The following is a 20,974-nucleotide window of genomic DNA, read 5'->3' as shown; positions in this document are numbered from 1 at the left end:
TGTTTAATAAAAACAAATTTTAGTTGGTACAATGCGATCTAATTTGTATGTAGCAAACTGGTGGAGATAAATGAGAATAAAGGTAGACTGGGGGTGTCCAAGATTTAAAGCTGCAGGTGCATTCACACAGTGCTGGTGAAAGTAGAAATTTTGCACAACCTTTCCAGAAAAGTTGGACAAACATATTATGAGTATTAAAAAGATTGTTAACACCCTGGCTAGTGTGGCTCAGTGGACTGAGTGCTGGCCTGAAAATCAAAAGGTCACTGGTTCGATTCTCATTCAGGACACATCCCTAGGTTTCAAACCAGGTCCCCAGTAGCAGGTGTGGGAGAGGCAACCACACATCTACATTTCTCTTTCTCTCTCACTTCCCTTCTCTCTAAAAACAAACAAACAAACAAGGAAACAAAATCTTTATTAAAAAAGAAAATTTCTTTTAGAAAAAGATTGTTACCATTTAGACTAGCAATCCGATTTCTAGAAATTTATCTTAAATAATTAAGAGATGTGCAAGGATTTGTCTTCAAAGATGTTCACATCATTCATGTTGTAAATTGTATAACACTGGAAACAATACAAATTCCTCCGAAATAATAAATTGAGCAAATTATGATACTTTCACATATTCGCAATCATTAAAACTAATTTAACATGTATTTTGAAATGAAAATAAGTTTATCATATTCTTTTAAAAGGAGAAAAATAATTATAAAATATATTGTTCTGTATTGTCCCATTTTAAAATAAGAAAAATATTATTTATAAACAATGTCTAGGAGGGCATATTAATACAAAAATAATAGTAGGAGAGGGGAATGGAAATAACTTTCCTTAACTTTCTAGTTCTGTGTTTATATACTAATGTTTCTGTATCTAGTTCATAAATCACTTATGTAAAACAGCTATTGGGAAAATATTTAACAACCTCCCAGGAGTGATTCTGGCTTTTACACTTGTGGGCGTTTATGATGTGAACTAGGTTTACTCCCACTTGGAGGCATGCACAGTTAATTCCAGTCACCCTGTAGACAGAACAATGGCCCGAGTGCCATTGGCCAGACAGCACAATGGCCCGACTAACCGTCCAGCCACCCTTTCATCAAACTGCTGCCATCTCATGGAACCAGGGGCCTGAGGATATGCAGGCGTGAGTGTGAGAGGCAACCTCTATGTAAGAACATGTATGTCTGGATATATTTCAGATTCCATTTTAATGGCAAATACTTTCCAACCTTTTTTTTTTCATTTTTGATCATGTAACAGCTTACAGTTTTTTTTTCACCACACTTCATTTCATTTGATTTTAGAGATAGTGTGATTTAATCGAAGAAGCACAAGGTTAAATCGCATCATAGTCATAATGTGTAAAACTCACTTGAGTCTCAGTTTCAGCAAATAAGAAACAATGAGAAACACAAGATTGTTATGAGGTTAAATCATGAGGTTTACTCCCACTTGGAGGCATGCTACCCTATTTTGCCACACACAATACACTCCCATGTGTAATGTGCACCCATGTGTTTGGCCCAAACTTTCAGGAAAAAAAAAATCTTTTGTTTTAATTTTTTAATTTACTTTTTTGTTTATATTCAGAAACAAAACCAATTATCATATTGCAAGGTATTATTTTGCATGCAGTTATCATTATTGCTTTCTAGAGTAACACTTTAACACATAAGCATAAGTAAAAGAATTAAAAACATTTATATAGATATGGAAATGAGTACTACACATGTATAATGTGCATCCTTATTTTTCCTTCAAAAATTTGGGCAAAAAGTGCACATTATACATAGCAAAATACAGTATTTAAAAGATTTAGATTAATGTCTATAAAAAAATTGTTATGAGGATTAAATGGGAATGTATTTAAAATATTTAGATTAGTGTCAGACACATTAGTGTCCCTCAATAAATGCTCATTGTTATTTTATTAAGGCTTTTAAATAGACAATCACAATAACACAATGAGGTAAAAGAAAGTGTTCTCATTTTAGAGATATGGAAACAGACCCATACAAATAGCTAAAATTACAAAACAAAAGTGGAAGCTGGTATGTTATGATCGTAATACGGAGAATTGAATCCACTGCTTTCCAATACCTTTTTTAGAAGCTAAAAGTGAAAAATCAAAGTATGTGAATGGGAAGAAACAAATACCAATTTCCAGATTTTTGTGTGTGCACTTAATTGGAAAATGTTATCAAACAGTTTTTTTTCTAGCCTACAAAACAGATTTTATTATAACTTTTCTCATAGCTGGAAAGGAATAAAAAAGAAAGGACTGTTTGAAATTTGCAATGCAGTGTTGAGGGATGGCCAAGTACTGAATCAGTGGCAGCATTTCAAATGAATCAGGAAAGATGGCAACATGTCATTCCTGGCCAAGAAATACAAAAATTCAGCCATATGGAAAAGCTTTTAAGTCTCTTCCTCCTGCTGTCCTAGATCCTTAAAGACTAATACAGTAATTTAAGTTGAAGTTATTTTAGCCTATGTCTACTGTTTCTCCATTTCTCTTTTTCTTATCTAAGTACTAGGACCAATATAAATAATTTGTTCAATTTAAGTGATATACTACCTCACAAAAACAAGTCAACTGATTGTCTTTGTATCTATCACTGGCCTTACTCATTGTTGGCATTCAGGAAAGAAATTGTAGAATTGATTGTAACTGGTTAGCTTTGAGTGGTTCAGTCCAGTGCTAATTGCTTGATGACATCCATTAACTTATGTGTTTTCATGTGTCTTTTCTCTTATAGAAAGCAGAGATTGCTATTGCCCCTCTGACAATCACTTTGGTCCGAGAGGAGGTCATTGACTTCTCTAAGCCCTTCATGAGTTTGGGCATATCTATTATGATCAAAAAGCCTCAGAAATCTAAACCAGGAGTGTTTTCCTTCTTGGATCCTCTGGCCTATGAGATCTGGATGTGCATAGTCTTTGCCTACATTGGTGTCAGCGTGGTCTTGTTCCTAGTTAGTAGGTTTAGTCCATATGAGTGGCACACAGAAGAGCCAGAGGATGGAAAGGAAGGACCAAGCGACCAACCTCCCAACGAGTTTGGCATCTTTAACAGCCTCTGGTTTTCCCTGGGTGCTTTTATGCAGCAAGGATGTGACATTTCACCCAGGTTAGTTTCAACAGTTCTTCACCAATTCCTCAGTAACTCTGTGTTATGCAGGACATCTTTCTACATGTTCCTGCCCCCTCCCCCTGCACAACCCAGGCAGAGCATTACTTGAAACACAGAAAAAAACTTGCAGTTCTCAAATTAATCTAAGTATATTCATAGCCAAATATTCAAACTTAGGATAAAATATGGATACATCCCAATGGAAAATTAACATAAGCAACTCATCAGAACTCTAAAAAATTACTTAGTGTTAATATTTTCTTCAATGGTTTTGCAGATGGAAACTAAAATCTAAATTATAAAAACAGAATTCATGTTCATTGTATCAGCTTTTCAAAATCAAGTGTTTTTGTTATTGTTGCTGTTCTTAATTTTTAAAAATTAATTTTACATTTGATTAACATTCTATGTAACTTAAGGGAGATTTCTGCCATGGTATGATCTAAAAACGGAGTCTGCCTGGTAGGTGGCAGATAAACACTGTTCTGTATGAGAGCACATAACAAGCTAAGCAGTAGGCAATGAGTCAGCACTGTAAATACTATATTAGTCTCATAGAGACAACTTTCACTCTCTGGGGACTCATCTCTCGCTTTCTTTGGGTGCCACTAAGACATCTTTTTGGGGGGTCGCCAAAAATACAGCCAATTTCCTATTGCAGAAAAACATATCAATTTTGTCCATAGAAAAAGATGAAGAGAGGAGAACTGAGTATTAAATCTAAATAGTGACCTTTACTAACGTTGCAAATATATGTTTTTTTTTTAAAGAAATGTATAGATTCTCATAAAAAGACAATTTAGCCACAGTACAGTTTGTGTTCCTTAAGACCCAGGAAAACTATAAATGTGCTTAAACTCCAACATGGAAACAAATCAATAATTCGCAGTTAATCAATTGGAAAAAAAATCAAAGGAAATTGAGTAATGGTTTTTAAAGCCAGAATTAAGGAAATACTAAGTTAAAACAAAGGTGCCACTTACCTCATACTGATTAAGATGAGAGCATTTTCAAGCTAGAAATACCATGGAAAACATGATATTTGTCCTTACATTTAACAAAATATTTAAATACAATTTGTCACAGGAATTTAAAATTCCCGAATACTCCTGATGAGTGAGAGCAATTTTGAATCTGCCCTGAATTTTTCATTTATTCCTTTCTCACTTTCTCTCTGCATTCACAGTTACCCACACATCCCTGATAGCCAGAGAAAGGGTCAGAAGAAAACTTTGTTTTTTGAGATTTAGCATTGGCTTTTAATGTTGTTGCTACATATTAACAAGACACAAACTTTGGTCTCATGTAGGCAGTAACAGAGAAAACATTTTTATAGCAGTATGTAAAGATTCTTTAGGACATCTTTCACTCCCATAAGAAATGGGTTATCAACAAACCTGCAAGGCCAATTACTTTGAGAATAACCCTAGATCCTCATCTGGTCTAGCCCCACCTTGGCGTGTGTCCCATCCATCCTGGCAGAGCTTTGACTTAAGATAAAAGCAGAAAGGCATCTACCAGATTGTATCAAATCTAAGACCTCACCCACTTCTAAGACATATTGCTATTTTATGTACCACCAAGAGAAAAACTGCTACCAATTAAGCCATAATACTGTGTTTCATCTCAACTGTAGGCTTCATTCTAATATCAGACATGCTAAAATGTTAATAAGGTAGGACTTTAAGTGAGTATTTGTCTTCTGTACCTAAAGGAAAGGTATTGAGTTTCACATTTCTGCCAATTAAACAATAAAAAGTAAAAGGTTTTCATATTTTCAGTGGCATTTAAACATTTAATGTAGCATAAGCAACATCAACATATACAGAAATACTAGAACCATTGTTGATTAAATTATCAGGAAATAAAATATCGCAAATGCTATTTTTAAGCATATGTGGTGAACTGATGGTATTTTTTCTTTCTCTATGTCATTAGAGAAAGGAAAATGTGCATTATCTTATCCATGTTTAGATCCCTCTCAGGTCGAATTGTTGGAGGTGTTTGGTGGTTCTTTACGCTCATCATTATCTCATCTTACACCGCTAACCTCGCTGCTTTCCTGACGGTGGAGCGAATGGTCTCCCCCATAGAAAGTGCAGAAGACCTGGCCAAACAAACAGAAATTGCCTATGGAACATTGGATTCAGGGTCAACAAAAGAATTCTTCAGAGTAAGTTAAGGAAAAAACTAACAATGAAGTGTTCATAATTTCGAAATTCAGGCAATTTTGCCAACAATTATATGATGGGCTCTAGCCATTATAGCTTTTGCATACACAGTGGTAATTGCTATGTTTAATACTAATACTTCTACGTGGATTTTATGATCACTTTAATTTTCAAAAACCAATTGATTCATTCTCATTGCAAGAGGGGCCCTCCCTAAGGAAGAATAGCAACAAAAAGGTAATCAAAACAACTTTATAAGATAATCTATCTAACAAAAAGATTCCACTGCTGGTAATGCTGTGATACTGCATCTGGCAAATTTGTACATTTATGTGTGCTTTGGGGCTAAGGGCCTAAAAATAAAAGCAAGGCTTTTTTAAAAAGACTACATTTAACTTCCTATATATGAAGTCCAAAACCTTAATTGGAGGTTATCCTCCCTATATGAAGTATGTAATTCTATAATCTCTTTGTAACAATGAATTTCCTTTTTTTAATTTTTAAAAGATTTTATTTATTCATTTTTAGAGAGAAGGGAAGGGAGGTAGAAAAGGAGGGAGAGACATCAATGTGTGATTGCCTCTCATGTGCCCCCTACTGGGGACCTGGCCTGGAACCCAAACATGTGCCCTGACTGGGTATCAAACCCAGCGACCCTTTGGTTGGCAGGCCAGCACTCAATCCACTGAGCCACACCAGCCTGGTGAATTTCAAAGCAATATATGTGCATTCTCACAAGATAATAGAGGCAAAAACTAGTAAGTTCTGGACACCTGTGTAAGACACTGTATGGAATTTTGTGCTTATTTCTGTACTTTGGCAGATAAAATTGTTCAAATTGAAGTAATTGCACTTTACATATGGATATGATCCCTTTGGCTTGCCATTGGGATGGTAGGTATTTTGTTTTTGCTTTTATTTATATAGTTGCTTGTTTAATTATGAGGATGAATTTTTTAATCAATAATCTCTATTATTCTAGCTCTATGTAAATCCAGAGATACACACTTGGTAATGTCTGATCAGAGATCAGAATTCATTTTGTGACTTCAGTACTAAAAATTTTAAAAAGAGTCAGAGTAATATTTTTACAAACTTTAACCAGATAATAATGAAAACATTTTGTGTTACTTTCAATTGCTTGAAGAAGACAAGATATATTTTCCTAAGCTTCTGTGGAAAAATGATACCCCTTTAAAGAAAGTTTCATGTTTATATGCAGTACTTGAGAGATTACACTTTCATTTTAAATGCATATATTTATCATTTTTTCTCACTCATCTTCGGAATTAAATGCAACAAAATGTTCCACTCCTTAACCAAGCCTTAACTTTTGCGTACTAAAATTTCGGTAAGGTAATTCTCTTTTAAAAAATGACTTGATTATAATATCCTTACATATTACAGATAATGTTTACATAAAATTTACATATGTTTACATTTATGTTTCCATAAATCTGAAAACAAATCATTCAAAAGCTCAGTCGAAACTATCACCGAGCATTGTTCTGAAAAGACTCCAGACGGTGAGCAGCGTCCTTGTCAACAGTGTGAGTGCGGCTGGTAGAGATAACATAAAATTTATAAGTTAATTACAAATCAGTTGTAGACTTTTCTAAAACTGTAAATAATGGTCATGACTATAAATTTTATTAGCAATATTCTGTGAATAGATGTAATTGTGCAAAATGGTTTAACTTATTGAGTGCATCCCGTTCTATAAAGCTTAATACTGGAAACAAGCTGTTCTAACACATTTTAGCATAATCTCAGTACCATGCTGGAAATCTGTAAGTTGATAACTGCATCCACCAAAAATAGGTAGGTAAAATTTAGTAAATTTGCCTAGAAACCATAATCTATACTCACCAAAGCAGAATACAAGTTTGCCTATAACTGTCATTTTACTGAAAAAGTGATGGCTGATATTCAAGTAAACAAAACATTTATTTGCAGATTCACCATTCTGTCTTGAAAGCACTTCAAAAACATTGATTCCTTGAAAGCATTTTTTAAAAACTCACTGTAAAACTCTTTGGCATCAAGCACAATGAAAATATTTATTTCTAGTTTTTATAGAGCTTTAAAAAAACTGCTTAAGTTCTAAAACCTGGTAAGCGAAGTAACAGAATATATTGATAAGAAATAGAAGAATAAGGATACTTGCTCCCTGGATTTACACAGCTTATATTTTCATATAAGCTGCACACTCACCAGCCCTGCGACCTTTCTTTCCCACCCAAGTTCACTTTTTGAACTAAAAGAGTTTTCTATGAATAAGTATTTATTGTTGCATCACAGTCTGAACCTTAATAGGACAAGAGAATTATTTTCCCTTGCAGCACACTTTCGGAATGTATAAATTTGAGCGCTGATAAAAATCTCATTCATTTTGTCCCTGTGTCCTCCCTTTCCCATAGATGATGACCTGGTTTAAATAAACCATTTGTCTAACAGGTTGAGGAAACAGAACGTGAAGGGTATTTTTGTACTTGTCAAAATGTTTTCTCATAGGAACACAATAATGGTACATCTATCAGCCCCACTCAACTGCCTCAGGCAGTGACCTGTACTCTGCACTTCAAAAAATGTCATAGTTACAACCAACTGTGAGAAGAATTAGGCCATGGGGGAAAATTCATCTGAACTCCACTGTTGCCTTGGTTTTGTCTCATTATGAAACTTGACAGGATCATGTTCAGTGCATCTTAGTTAAGCATAAACGTAGAGGCATTTAAACAGTCTCTACTTATCACTTAATGGTAATTTTGCTGTTTAGGTATTTTGATATTATTATATACCATATCTGAATGCACTGATTTTCATTTCAGTGTAAATCTTATGCTGTATTTATTTCAGTCTCAGTAAAATTATGAATGCATAAATGAGGTAGATTACTACCTCAGGCATTATAATATCATCAGGCAGGGCATTGATGAGCTCTTACTCGGTCTTGCTGCTTAGGCAACTAGAAACAGGAAATAGTTTACTTGTTAACAACATAAATATTTACTATAATGAATGTCATTTGTACATACTTTCTATTAAAGACAGAAATGGCTGAATGCTTAACTTAGGAGAAATTAAAAAGACAGCACCTTTTTAATACTTGTTCCTAATAATGAAATGGTGCTTTATATCAGAAAGTTTCCCATGTATTGAGTTTAACAATAAAATTGAAATATATAAATCTGAGATTAATTTTCTGATCTCAAAAAAATTACTTTTATATTAAGATTGCTTATTTATTACCTTGAGTCTATTTACTCTCCAACCCTGATCTTTAAGTAAATAACACAGTTGAAATTTTTAGGGACTTAAAGGTCCCATTGTCATTATATTTATAAGCTTGCTGGGTCTGCAGAAATGTCCTTATTTTAGGCTGTCTTATCAAATTTATAAAGATTTGCTTGTCCTCACTCCTTAGCAAATGCCTTCTTGAAGTCACAGACAAGGTAAAGGGATGCTATTTCCAGCCCTGCACATCACCATGGGAATGTGATCTTATCTAAGCCATGCCTTCAGATCAGAATTTCTAAATATTAACATGCTGATAAATCATGTAAATGTTTTAAAAAAAATTGTTTTCATCTTTCCTTCATTTTCACTAGGAATCCATATTTTGCCATTTCTTTAATACCTAAGGCCTGCTAAGTTTAGCATTACCACACTGTGAATTCCTCTTCCAGATTTTAGGGTAATTAATTCAGCTTCTTTTGAACTTAAGGTATATGCAACTCATTATACTTAAACAAAGGCAGCAATAATATATAGAAATGGACTTCAAAAAATATCAATGCCCTAATTATTTCCTTTAATGCTATGCTTCATTCTATAGTTAAATCATTTTCATAATTACTAAACTCTAAAAATATTAGAGGTTTATTCCATTTTGCTATGTTAGTTTCATTTAGCTATTCCCTGTTCCTTTAATAAGATACTGAACAGTAACTGAGAAATTGTCAAGTAACTAGCCTGGTTTCAAAAATATTTTTAAAACATTTCAGTTAAAATAATACCCATATTGACCTCATTTCTTTTGTTTTCAACAACGTATATAATATGAAATATACAATATATGTGCAACTCTATCTTTTTGGGTGAAACTCTCAAGTTATAAATATTTTTCAAAGTCATTATATGCATAAAGGATATGTAGCAACTCTTCCTTAAAGTGATCAAAATAGGTATTTAAGGACAAGCTATGTCACGTAACCTAGAGAGTTTTTAATTTTCAGAGAATGAAACTTGTTGTATAATGAAAGAGTTAGTTCTCTGGGACAGAGTGCAATTATCAAAGCTGAAATGAAGAGGCCTGGGAACATAGCCTCTGTAGTAAACCCCATTCTGAACCCAGACACTCCTCTACACTGGTACATATGGAATCTGCAACTGAATTGTAGTGGTGGCATGGAACTTCCCAATGAGAGGATTTCTGCAGCCAAAGGCAACCTGCCGTTATCTAAACACATCCACCCACCGCAGTCTCTATATCATGAGGAGTTTTTTAAGTGTTAATGACATAAAACATTTTGTAGGATACTATAGGATGCCTATATCCCATCTCTATATTTATCACCATTTGACTATCCATTAATATAAAATATCTGGGGTTTTGGTGGGGGGGTGTTCAAGTAAGCACCTCTCTTATTGTAAGCCACTTATTATGTGGGTTTATTGACTTAATTTCCCTCTTATGAAACCAAAATTATGATTACAACTTTTATTAGCTTCTCTCTTTGTCCACCTGAATGATTTGCTTTTGCACTAAACTATGTATTCTTCAGTTTTGCTATTCAGGATACTTGGTTTTTGAAGATCTGGTACTTGTTGAATTTTATATTCTGGTAAACAAAAGAAGGTCAATGTAAATAAACGCACATTCTGATCAGGGTTCTGCCTCATGCATAGATTTAAGTCTGAATGAAGTCCTCCTTACTTTTTATTTGGATCCAGATGCAAAATTTGGGCACCTCGTTATTGGAGAAACACAGCTGCACCAGATAACAGTCTGCATGTGACTTATAATATCAGACATCAGACAGGGTCAGCCATTTCTATCTGATCAAATGTATTCTTTGGGGATGTTTGTGTTCATTTGGATATATTTTCATGTTTAAAATGTCTATGTGGATGAAACAATTCTAAATCAATGCAGATAGCAGCAAACAGGCCTGGGAGAAGTAAGTTGCGATGGTAATGCAGATAAAGCCCAAATGCACAAAAAATAAACATAATTTTTGGCTAAAATCAGGGAGTCAGAATGACTAACTCTCCAAAATATAAAGTGGAAAAACAGGGATCACCTCTCTTTAAAGTTTAATGTATGTTCTATTTGGAAATTTTGTTAGGAAAAGTCTAAAAAGGTTTTGGTAGACTGAGAGTTTGACTCTTGTGTTATGGATATTTGGTTGGTAAACTATAGTGATTCTTCTCTTGGGCTCAACTACTGATGATATAGACTGCACTTTTTGTACACATCATATAAGAATGGTTTTCATAAAACTCTGAGGCAGGAAGAAAGATAAATAATACAGCAAATCTTATTTGTTATAATTCAAGTACAGTATCAAAAGGTGTTTTACAAAGCTAAAATTAAATTTTACCTGGTCCTTTTCAAGTTTCCATAAATGTGATACAAAATATGATTTCAAATGTTCAACTCTGTTTATGGCTTTCTGCATTTAAAAATAATAAATTGTTCTTTAAGCAGTTGAGTAGGATAATTATTATGACAAGAGGTATCAGATTATTCAAATATCGCTTTTAAATGTTATTTCAGTGATTTCCTTAAAGAGTTGTAAAGGGCTATTTTCTAATTACAAAATAATAATGTTATTATGCCAAAATGGAGTTAGAGGACCATGGAAGGGTATTAAAAGGTTTTGCTGTTATCTTAGTTCTATCAATAATAACATGTTTTCCCTTCTTTCCTGTATTTAATTTTATTTTAATTTTCTCCAGAGATCAAAAATAGCAGTGTATGAAAAGATGTGGACCTACATGCGATCCGCAGAGCCGTCAGTGTTCACTAGGACTACAGCTGAGGGAGTGGCTCGCGTCCGCAAGTCCAAGGGCAAATTTGCCTTTCTCCTGGAGTCCACTATGAATGAATACATTGAGCAGCGAAAGCCGTGTGACACGATGAAAGTGGGAGGAAATCTGGATTCGAAAGGCTATGGAGTAGCAACGCCCAAGGGTTCCTCATTAAGGTGGGTGGAATAGTATAACAATAGAACATGTGTTGTTATAGTATTCCACCTTCCCTGATGTCCCTGAGAGAATTATTTTGTTTTGTTTGTGAACATGGTATGTTTGTTTGTTTGTTTTATTTTCCTCCATTTCATTTTTTTGGTCAATAATCAGGTAATTATTTTCTATTATAGAGTAATAATCATAGTTGATGTGTATTTTTTGAGGCCATATAAAAACCAAACTGGTTGAACACTAGCTGTTTCCAGTGGGCCTAAAATATGGGTAGCATATGCTTCTATATCTCATCAACTTTTTTGGCCGCTAATACCTACACTCTCATTGTGTCAGTAATAATTCTACATTTTATCATTATTTTTTTAAAATTATGCTTGCCTATTAGTTTTTGAATAAGAAGACATTGACCTCTTCTCAGTAAACTCCTTTTTTCCATTTCAATGTTTCATTTATTATGGCATCTTTATATTTCAGATTATCCTGAGGTTGTATTGGTGCTAACTCTGTAAACACATCTGTTTATAAATGCAATTATGATCAGAGGGAAAACTGGGCTCTGGTTTTATGACACTTACTCAAGTCACACTCTCGCCTGTTGCAAAGGGAGTGTGGTATAAGTAAGATCTGTAAAATTAGACCCAATGACAATCCAAAATTATGCACAAAATAGACCCCTAAAATGTGATTCTTGATCAAAGCATTACACATGTAGACAATCCACATGTGTTAAAAGTGAGACTTTCATTCTTATGGAAATGTTGGTGAAATCTGCCCTTTTCACTCTTTTGGTCCTGGACATAGAGAATTCACATGTTTATGTCCAGAAGGCAGAATTTCCTATTTTCCTTAAGCAATAAAGGCTGCTATTGAATTACTGGAGCTTGAGTAAAGCCAGAGGCAAAGGCGGTGACTTACAAATCACTCTGGTCTCAGTGCTGCTCGGGAGAGATTCGTACAAAGCACAGACACAGATTCAAGAAGAAATCAGAATCTTTTCTAAAGGACTTAACCAAGAACCTGGTCTTGAAAAATGATGTCTCTGGTAAGCCTTTGAAAAATGAAGGTAATGAGACTTGTATTATTGCCCAGCAGGAATGAAAGCAACATAAAAATTATATGATTGTTTTCATTGGTTTCAAAAAGGGAACTGCAATGTGTTTTGGATATATGTTGGGCAGAGGAGGGGTTGAGACAGATATAAGAAACAAATGCTATTGCTGGCAAGGCTGTGCTAAGTCAGTATTTTATGTTTACAAGCTACACTGTAGTAATTAGTGAGGGGTTTTATGGTATGTTCATAAGGGACAATTTTAAAAAGAGACAGAACAAAATTAGCCAATGAAGACAAATTTGGGTGTGGATTTTGGCAATTCTGAAGTCAGGTTTACGTGACTATCCCTCCCATATGTATGTGAAGAAATGTACAGGGAGAAAGCCAAACTAATAAATTATCCATGACAAAATTCTACCCCAAAATATTTCAACATTCAGAAACTGAAACTGGCACCAGGATGTTTGGTCAAAATATACCCAGGATGAGGGTATATTTTGTATGATATCATGTGAAAACATATAAAGTCAATTGGGCCAACTAGCAAATCAATCTCTATGGAAACAGTAGTTATAAGAGCATCTTGGTGTAAATAATTTAAGAGAAATAAGGGGGAGAAAGCAATAGTGGTTGATATGTAGATCAGTGTTCAGACTATTGATTACATTCACTGGATGTCGCTTTTGCTCTTAATTAATTCTCTGTGGACGTAGCTGCCTTGTCTTCTGTCTTGTGTCTACTGATAAAGTCAAGTTCCAGGGACTGAATTTGGCCCTCATACACGGGTGTGCCTGACTCTCATTGATGGCAAGAGTTCCCTCTTAAATGTGCCACTTTGTCAAATCCACACTACAGGGATTGTTTGGGGAGAAGCTGAAGGGCTTCATCTGTCTAAAACTGTATAATAATCAGCTATTGGCTTCCCCCTCTTTTCCTGTCCTTCCCTGGATCTTGTTAATGAGGCAATTGTTAACCTCAGCTTCCTGGATGGAGAGTGTTTTTATGTGCTTTGTTTTATTCGTGCCACAATTTCCTGAGCAAGCTGGCCCCTGCATGCCAAAACCAGTCATTTTGTCCGTCTTTGAGAACATTGGAAGGACACTGAAGTCTAACTAGCTTTCACCTAACCTCCTCACTCCCCTGCTCCATCCCAGCTAAGCAAGAAGGTCATTAAGCTTCAATTCTCATTCTTATTTGACTATGATCTGTCTGTTACGGTAAAGGCAGACTAATATAGAGATGGATAATAGGCATCTTCTGATGTAGAGGCAAATTCAAAACAATTGCATTCATCAGAGCAGGATCCAGAAGGCACACCTACCTGCTTGGAGAGAGCCTTTGAAACATTTTGCCTCCCTTTTTCAGTAAAGGTGAAGTTTTTTTTATAGGATATACCTTTTTTAACCAGGTCTTTAGGTTAATAGTTATGCATATAGTGAGACTTGTGTGTTTCTTTGTCATTGACTGTGGTTTTCTCACAAACTCTGCTGTTCTGATTCATTAGGCAATGTGAGGCTTTAAGAAAAGGGAAACAGTAATCTTTCCTCCTACAGAAGCTTAACCAGAGAAGTCAGGTAAATGACTTGCAGTCTTCTGTTCATCCAGGGTGTTTTAAACTTCTAGACTTTGCTGTTTGGTCAAATGCTTCAGAAAATAGGAAGAGTATGAAAGTATAATCAGTATAAAGTGTCAAGACTTGGGTTTTAATACAGATTTTTAAAACAAATGCAGTCAAGATCATCATAGAGAGTATTTCTGTGACTGGTTTAAAAATATGACAACAGTGACGGCCAGCACCATTCTTTATGACAGAGAATGATATTCAGTGCTCTTTATTGTTCAAAGAAGCTATTTTTCAAAGAGACTTTATTTCAGACTAGTGTGTTCTGGGCATATATGATGAAATGTTAAAATGATTGAGCTATCACTAGCAGTTCTCACAGGAGGTTAATACTATACTATGTTTTATTGGATTTTGGCATAGGTTCTCCAGTTTTTAGGTGATAGAATGATGATAGGTATATTCATGCTATTACACTTAGTATCTATAGATTTTAATGTTAAAAAATGGAGGTAATTATCAGTAAATGTACAAACTATAAATATCAGTGAGTGAAAGAACTTAGATTTTACTGTCAGTGTTACTTATTTTTCAAATTACCTTCTAAAGAAAACTTTCAGGTCATATGAGATTAAAAAAGGGTAGAATCTCTTCTTTCATATTATCTCTCAACTTTCTTCATCCCTTGATGTTTCTTCCAACTCTCCTTTCCATGTGTGCAGTGTAACCTACACGACTGTCCATGTCACATCTTTCCTTCCTGTCCCTTCTTCAACATTAATGACAATCTTTCTCTGGCTGAGAAATGTTTAAAGCTTGTATTAAGTATATATACTTTAGATGGAATTGCAATGGAATGTAAAGTTTAGAAGACAGGGGAAGTATTTATTTTGACTCTACTCTCAACTTTACTACTATATAAATATCTACCATTCCATAGCATTTATTGACCAGTAAAGTTGCATACTTTACTGTCAAAATACTATATTTACTTTATCAGCTATATTACATTAGCTACATTACTCTCAACTTTACTATGCAATAAATAAAACTGATAAAGGTGGTTTAAAGCAAACCATAATTTAGTTAATACAGATTTATTGACTACTAAATAGTTGTTAGATGAGAATACCCTATTTAAAGATATTCATGGTATCTGGTACCTATAAGTACCTCCAAGAACAATGCAATGGATCATATCTGAAAACTTTCCCTGGAACTTTGTAAGGATTTGTGTACTTGATCCTAATATTTGAAGCGAGTTTATAAAAATTAGCCTCCTATAATTCCCATTAAAATTTTGCCTTCTCTAAAGACGTTTGTGGGGCGGTGTCTAAAATAAGACAAATGTTCTGTCACTGCCCCCCACCCACCAAAAAAAATGATATCGCAAAAGAAAACAGTTCCAAAAGAACTTGATCAGTAGTTGATCTGGAAAAAAATGAAGTCTCTGGGACTTGCTGATGCCCTTCAGCAAGTTAGCAGGAACCCATGGCAACAGGAGCTGACCCTCTGAAACCACACACATCCTGCTCAGTTTATAACAGGCGAGTCAGAGCCCCAAAGTGACAGCCTAACAGGGGAAGGAAGTCTAAGGATGAGAATTAGAATTGCACATCTTTCCCTACACTTCTTCTTTCAGTATTTAACACAATCACTGCCCTCACAGGACATTTGGCCCAAGTCTAGATCTCTATCAGGGTAAGTAGAGTTCTCTGCAGGAAATGGACTTTGGAGGATTTGTTAGGGCAGATACATTAAACGTAATATTCAAGTTCATGTGTGAAAAATATATTATCCCTAAGGAACCACTTTCCCATGTGAAATTTGTTGGACATATTTAGTCATCATTTCAGGTATACATGAAAGGTTTAGAAAAAAAGAGGTTTTCTCAATGTGGTATGTGAGAATAAAGCTGTAGTCTATTTTTAGTGCTAGTAACAAATTAACTATTAATACTTAATGTAGACACTAAACAAACAAAATTACATAGTTTTAAAAATGCATACTTGATATCACTGAGCAGTATTTGGCCTGAAAGTGAATAAACTTATAACTTGTTTTCTGGAAACGAGTTGCAGGTGATTTGTACACTATTTTTATTTTATTTTAACTATTATGGATAGAAATATTCTAGCTCATGAACATTCTTCATTTTTGGCTTCATATTAAAAGATGCTACAGATAACTTACTCTTTGTGATCCCATTATGTTCTAGAATGTAGTCTATTGGACTAAGGTTAGAAAACCCATACAACACAAAATCAAGTGCACCTCTCAGCATACACACACAAAAATACTCACAATTCCCACAGTTGTGATATGCTGAAACACATACCCAGTATACTATTAGAGATGCTGATGTTTATTGTGGATACCAAGTATTTTGCATTCACAGACTTAGATGTTCCATAGTAAAGGTGTCAGTGCTACATGTATCCCAGTGGAAAAGAAGCCCCTCTAGAATCCAAGTACTTCATCCTTCCCTTTCCAAATGTTGAATACAATAGAAAACATCAAATTTCTAGTGCCACTTGAAATTCTAGATTTTTTATTAAACTCTTTCCTGCAATTAAAAGATAACTGAAATTACAGATCCCCATGAAATGGAAAAAATGCATTTTCCTGCCTTTCTTTAGGATTCACCAGGCATTTCACATTATTGCCATTCTACCTAGTAGAAAAAAAATAGCTGATACGATTTCCCTTCACTCATCTGCCAATTCATTCAACAGATAGTTTCTGAGTTGCAACTGCGCATTCACCAGGTAGTTCTTAAGTTGTTTGCTCTGGGGGTGCCCTGGGGGTACTGTGGGTAACGGCACAGCTGGGAAGTTTCTAAATTCAGTATTTACCTCTGTGTAACTTCTTACCATTAGGTTTAGAAGCTGTGTTATAATAACTTGACTAAGAAAATGGGTAAATTTGGGTCATTTTAGTTTTTACTACTTCAAAGAGAATTAAATTTAACAAGATAAAACTACTACAAAAGAAGTTTAATAATTTAAGCTCTCACAAATTGATTTGATGACAGATCTAAGACAAGATACTAATTCTGACTATTCTAAGAAAATCCAGAAGACCAAACTGTTATTCTTTAGTTCCACTAACTGCCTTATAAACAAATTCTATAAAGATAAACAGTCTTCCAAAAAATATCTGTATCCTAAACAATTCAAATTCATTCAGTGTCATCCTGCAACTAATATGAATGCAAACCTGTAATCAACAAGCCAAGCAGCTTTGAGCTATACATACCAGGTAGACTTAGGAAACATAAGATTATATCTAAGGGCAAAGTTCATAATCTGATATGTAATAAATGTGTTGTAGATGAACTTATGTTTACACTGGGTAGTGTATTTAAGAGCTTTCTCCTGGTACATGTCTGGTAGCTAGACAGGTTCCATATTGTGTCATTCATCTTTAAGGTTCAGTTCATTATAAGGAGTGGTCCTCAGAAGCAATTCCAGTGCTAAGGATCTGGTTAAAAGGGGACACAAAGGAACAGCCAAGCAAGTGCATGAAAGTTCAGTGTGCTTGGATCCCCCTCTCTGGGATGGTGGGTAGAAGCCCAAATGCAGGTTCTAGAACTAAAGCTAAAATCACCAAGGCTGGAAAGGAAATTCACCTCCTTGCCAAGGCCCTGGCAATGCTGAAATCTAGAAAGAGGCACAACTAAGATACCATAGTAAGAGGATGAAGTCAAGGTATTCAAGGCAAATTTTCTTGAAGAACCTCCATAACAAAAGGACTGGCTGCAGGAGGAAGAGCTAGAAGGGAAATTTATGGAACTGGGAATCCTGGAACTAGGAAAACAGTAAGAGCAGCAGGTTAGTGTGCCTGGAGCTGCTGTTTCTATTTTTATACTGAACCCGATAAGTTGGGATGAGGCACATGTATAAGTTCTCAGCAGTAGGGCAAACACTTGACACCAGAGAAATTATCCATGTGGGGCTTTCAATGTCCCCAGTGCCGCCTGGCAAGCATGATTTAACAGAGTGTGACAGCATAAAAAGCCATCACTTCCATGACAGGAAAAGACACTAAAACAATTTTGTGATGTCACTGTAACAGTATATTCAAATCAAAGGCAAAGAATTAATTTATGCATGGAGCTCATGTGCAGAGGACTGAATCCAATGTAGTTTCAAATATATTGGACTTCAGTGCTATTCCTTTTCTGTTGTGTTTGTCTCCATTTCCTCCTATTCATCATTCTCAGGACCAATATTTAAATTCTCCCCAAAAAATGTTCTTCTGCTGTGCTTGATGTAGCTTTTGATGGTAGCTACAAAGATGTTCTTTGGCCCCATCAATACTCAATTAATAAGTGAAATGTGTCAGGTTAATTCTCTTTCCTATAAGACCTTAGGCTATAGGAGGATGACTTCTATAGATAGCAAATGCCTTTGAACTTGACAACTATAAACTTGCCTGTATTAAGCTTAGGAGTAGTGTTAATTTATCCTCAGAGGAGCAGCAGAGTCAAACGATCAGGGTTTTGGGGTTTTTTGGGCTTGGGGGGGGGGTTGGTGGTTGTTTTTACTTTTTTGTGCATTGTTTGTGTAAGATTTTATTCACTAGATTTACCTTCATAATGGAAAGGACACTAGGAAAATTATAACCTGCTAGGCCTCAGAACAGGCTGCAGAGGAAGGAGCTGTTAACATTCTCAGAGAGGTCATAACTGTTACTATGCCCAGTTCTGTAGGAGCAAGAAGAGGAGCATGATAATCATGCAGACTAGATTCTTACCTCTTATTGTCCCAGGGCCCTCTTAGCTGAGAGTGTGGAGGTAGGGTGGGGAGAGACTGCAGAAAAGAGGGAAGAGAAGGGATTTTTCCACTTAGAATAATTAGTTATATAAAGAATATTTTAGAGAATACACACAGAGAGGACTTTGGATGGAGTATGATAATCAGTTACCATAAAATTCCAAAATACCTATAATAAAATACTACAAAGCTCATTTTATTATGGAGCTGTAATATACTCCTCAATGCAGAATTCTATACAATGCTGCTGTAATGCAGTTTTATACTAATAATAAACATCTACTTAAGTACATCATAAGTAAATAATGGTTTTCCATAAAAATGAAAATGTATCCATTACTTTTAGCATAGTATATGAGAAACCACTCATTCAGAACTTTAGAAATTGTTAGATTCCTTTTGTTTCTAAAGACAATATCAGCCAAGATGGGCTGGTTTATGACTCATGTTTAAGAAAAGGAAAATAAAGTGTTTGGCAGTCACTTGTAATAAGCTGGAAAAATAGTAAGGACCCTGATTTAGAATTATAGTTTATTTTTAACTTAGCTGGGAATAAGAAGCTATACCTCATTTACTTTAATTGTTCCCCACCTGATAAATCCCATAACATTTTTGCCTGATAACTTTTCCACAAACACAGAATTATATGCAACTGGCAACACCTGAGTAGAAAAATCACCATTTGACTTTCAAAAATACCCAGTCCTGGCCCCAAGCCTTCTCAGGGCAAACATTACATTGATTATGAGAATATTTTATAAATAGTAATTATACTAGCAGAAGTTACAAATACTATGAACTCACAGTATAATCTCCTTAATGAGAGAAAAGTGTTTTTCATGATTAAAAGTAGTTTGTTTTAAATGGACAGATTTGATACTTTCTAAAAACTCAAAAGTCACTGTTACAACTCATCCACAGAATGAAATACACTTTCAAAACCTTGTGAAGCCATTTCAAAACGCCCCTGTAATAGCATACAGCTTAACACTGAAGAAAAACTAAAGGCCTAAAAACATTCCTACCATCAAGAGTGCCTTTCAAACTGTGCCACACTCAACCTTGGGAGAAATCTATCACTTTAAATACCACCGACCATACAATGTCAGATCACATCACATTGAAATGAATTAGACTTTACTTAGCTTACTTTTTTTTTCCTGGGATACTCAGTGAAGAAACTGACACACTGACAATATTTTACAGAAATGTTAAAAATTCTATCTATTTTCTCTACGTGTGAAATATTTGGGAGTTAGCCAAAACAAGAATTAAATTGGAGTAAATCAAACAAACGTGACACAAAGAGCCCCTCACACTCACAGAAACTGTGCAGCCCCCTCCACTGTAGCTTCACTACACAGAAGACTGGATAAAACCGCCCAGAACTACACAGGAGACAGGCCTCTGCTGTCATAAAATCCTAGTTGTTTCATATTTGGGGCTGGCATATAAGCAACTTCTGAAAATCCTTTTTGAAATGATAAAGGTTCAAAACCCTATTAGTGACTGAGAGACCACATCATTATGTCTCCAGCCCCTAGACTTCCCTCTTTTCAGGCATTTGCAACTAGGACTACAACAAAAAAATCAGAAAAGCATTATCAGCAAATATAGCTGCTCTGTGTTGCTAGTGCCTTCAGCATAAAAAGAAAAAAAATAAATGAGGAATAGAAAACTTAAAAGGAAAGCAAGTATCTAGAGCCCTAAGTCAGTGCCCTAACCTTGGACATGTATTTGAAACTAGTTGGAGATAAAGAGAAGTAAATGGGATCCAAGAAAATCTGACCTCAGTTTGTCTCCCAGAGATCATAGGCCAAAAAAAAAAAATGCTTTCTATTAAACAACATAGCAATGATAATATCATATACAGCAAAGAATCAGTTAATATAAAATTTAGTGTTCTTTGTAGTTCATTTTTGTGAAATGGTGTTTAAATTTGGCTTACTATGAAATGCTAAAAAATACTGAGCAGTATATTCCTAAAGTGAAATAATAATATTAACAATATAATATTATAGCTTTCAAACCATTTCCATACATATTTGTTTACTTGCTCCTTTT

At 34.9% G+C, this 20,974-nt stretch overlaps 1 protein-coding gene across 6 annotated transcripts in view; it reads left to right on the top strand.

Moving 5' to 3' along the window:
* Positions 1-20,974, top strand: part of GRIA4 (glutamate ionotropic receptor AMPA type subunit 4) — a 381,468-nt gene that overhangs the window by 330,551 nt on the left and 29,943 nt on the right. For all 6 annotated transcript variants that reach the window (XM_028516861.2, XM_028516860.2, XM_028516859.2 and 3 more), the window contains exons 12-14: positions 2,766-3,136; positions 5,114-5,312; positions 11,275-11,522. In XM_028516861.2, coding sequence (XP_028372662.1) covers positions 2,766-3,136; positions 5,114-5,312; positions 11,275-11,522 — 818 coding nt within the window. The remainder of the gene's footprint in view (positions 1-2,765; positions 3,137-5,113; positions 5,313-11,274; positions 11,523-20,974) is intronic.

The sequence above is a fragment of the Phyllostomus discolor genome, chromosome 6, assembly GCF_004126475.2.
Source record: "Phyllostomus discolor isolate MPI-MPIP mPhyDis1 chromosome 6, mPhyDis1.pri.v3, whole genome shotgun sequence".
Taxonomy (NCBI): Eukaryota; Metazoa; Chordata; class Mammalia; order Chiroptera; family Phyllostomidae; genus Phyllostomus; species Phyllostomus discolor.
This window is presented reverse-complemented; position numbering and strand designations above follow the sequence as displayed.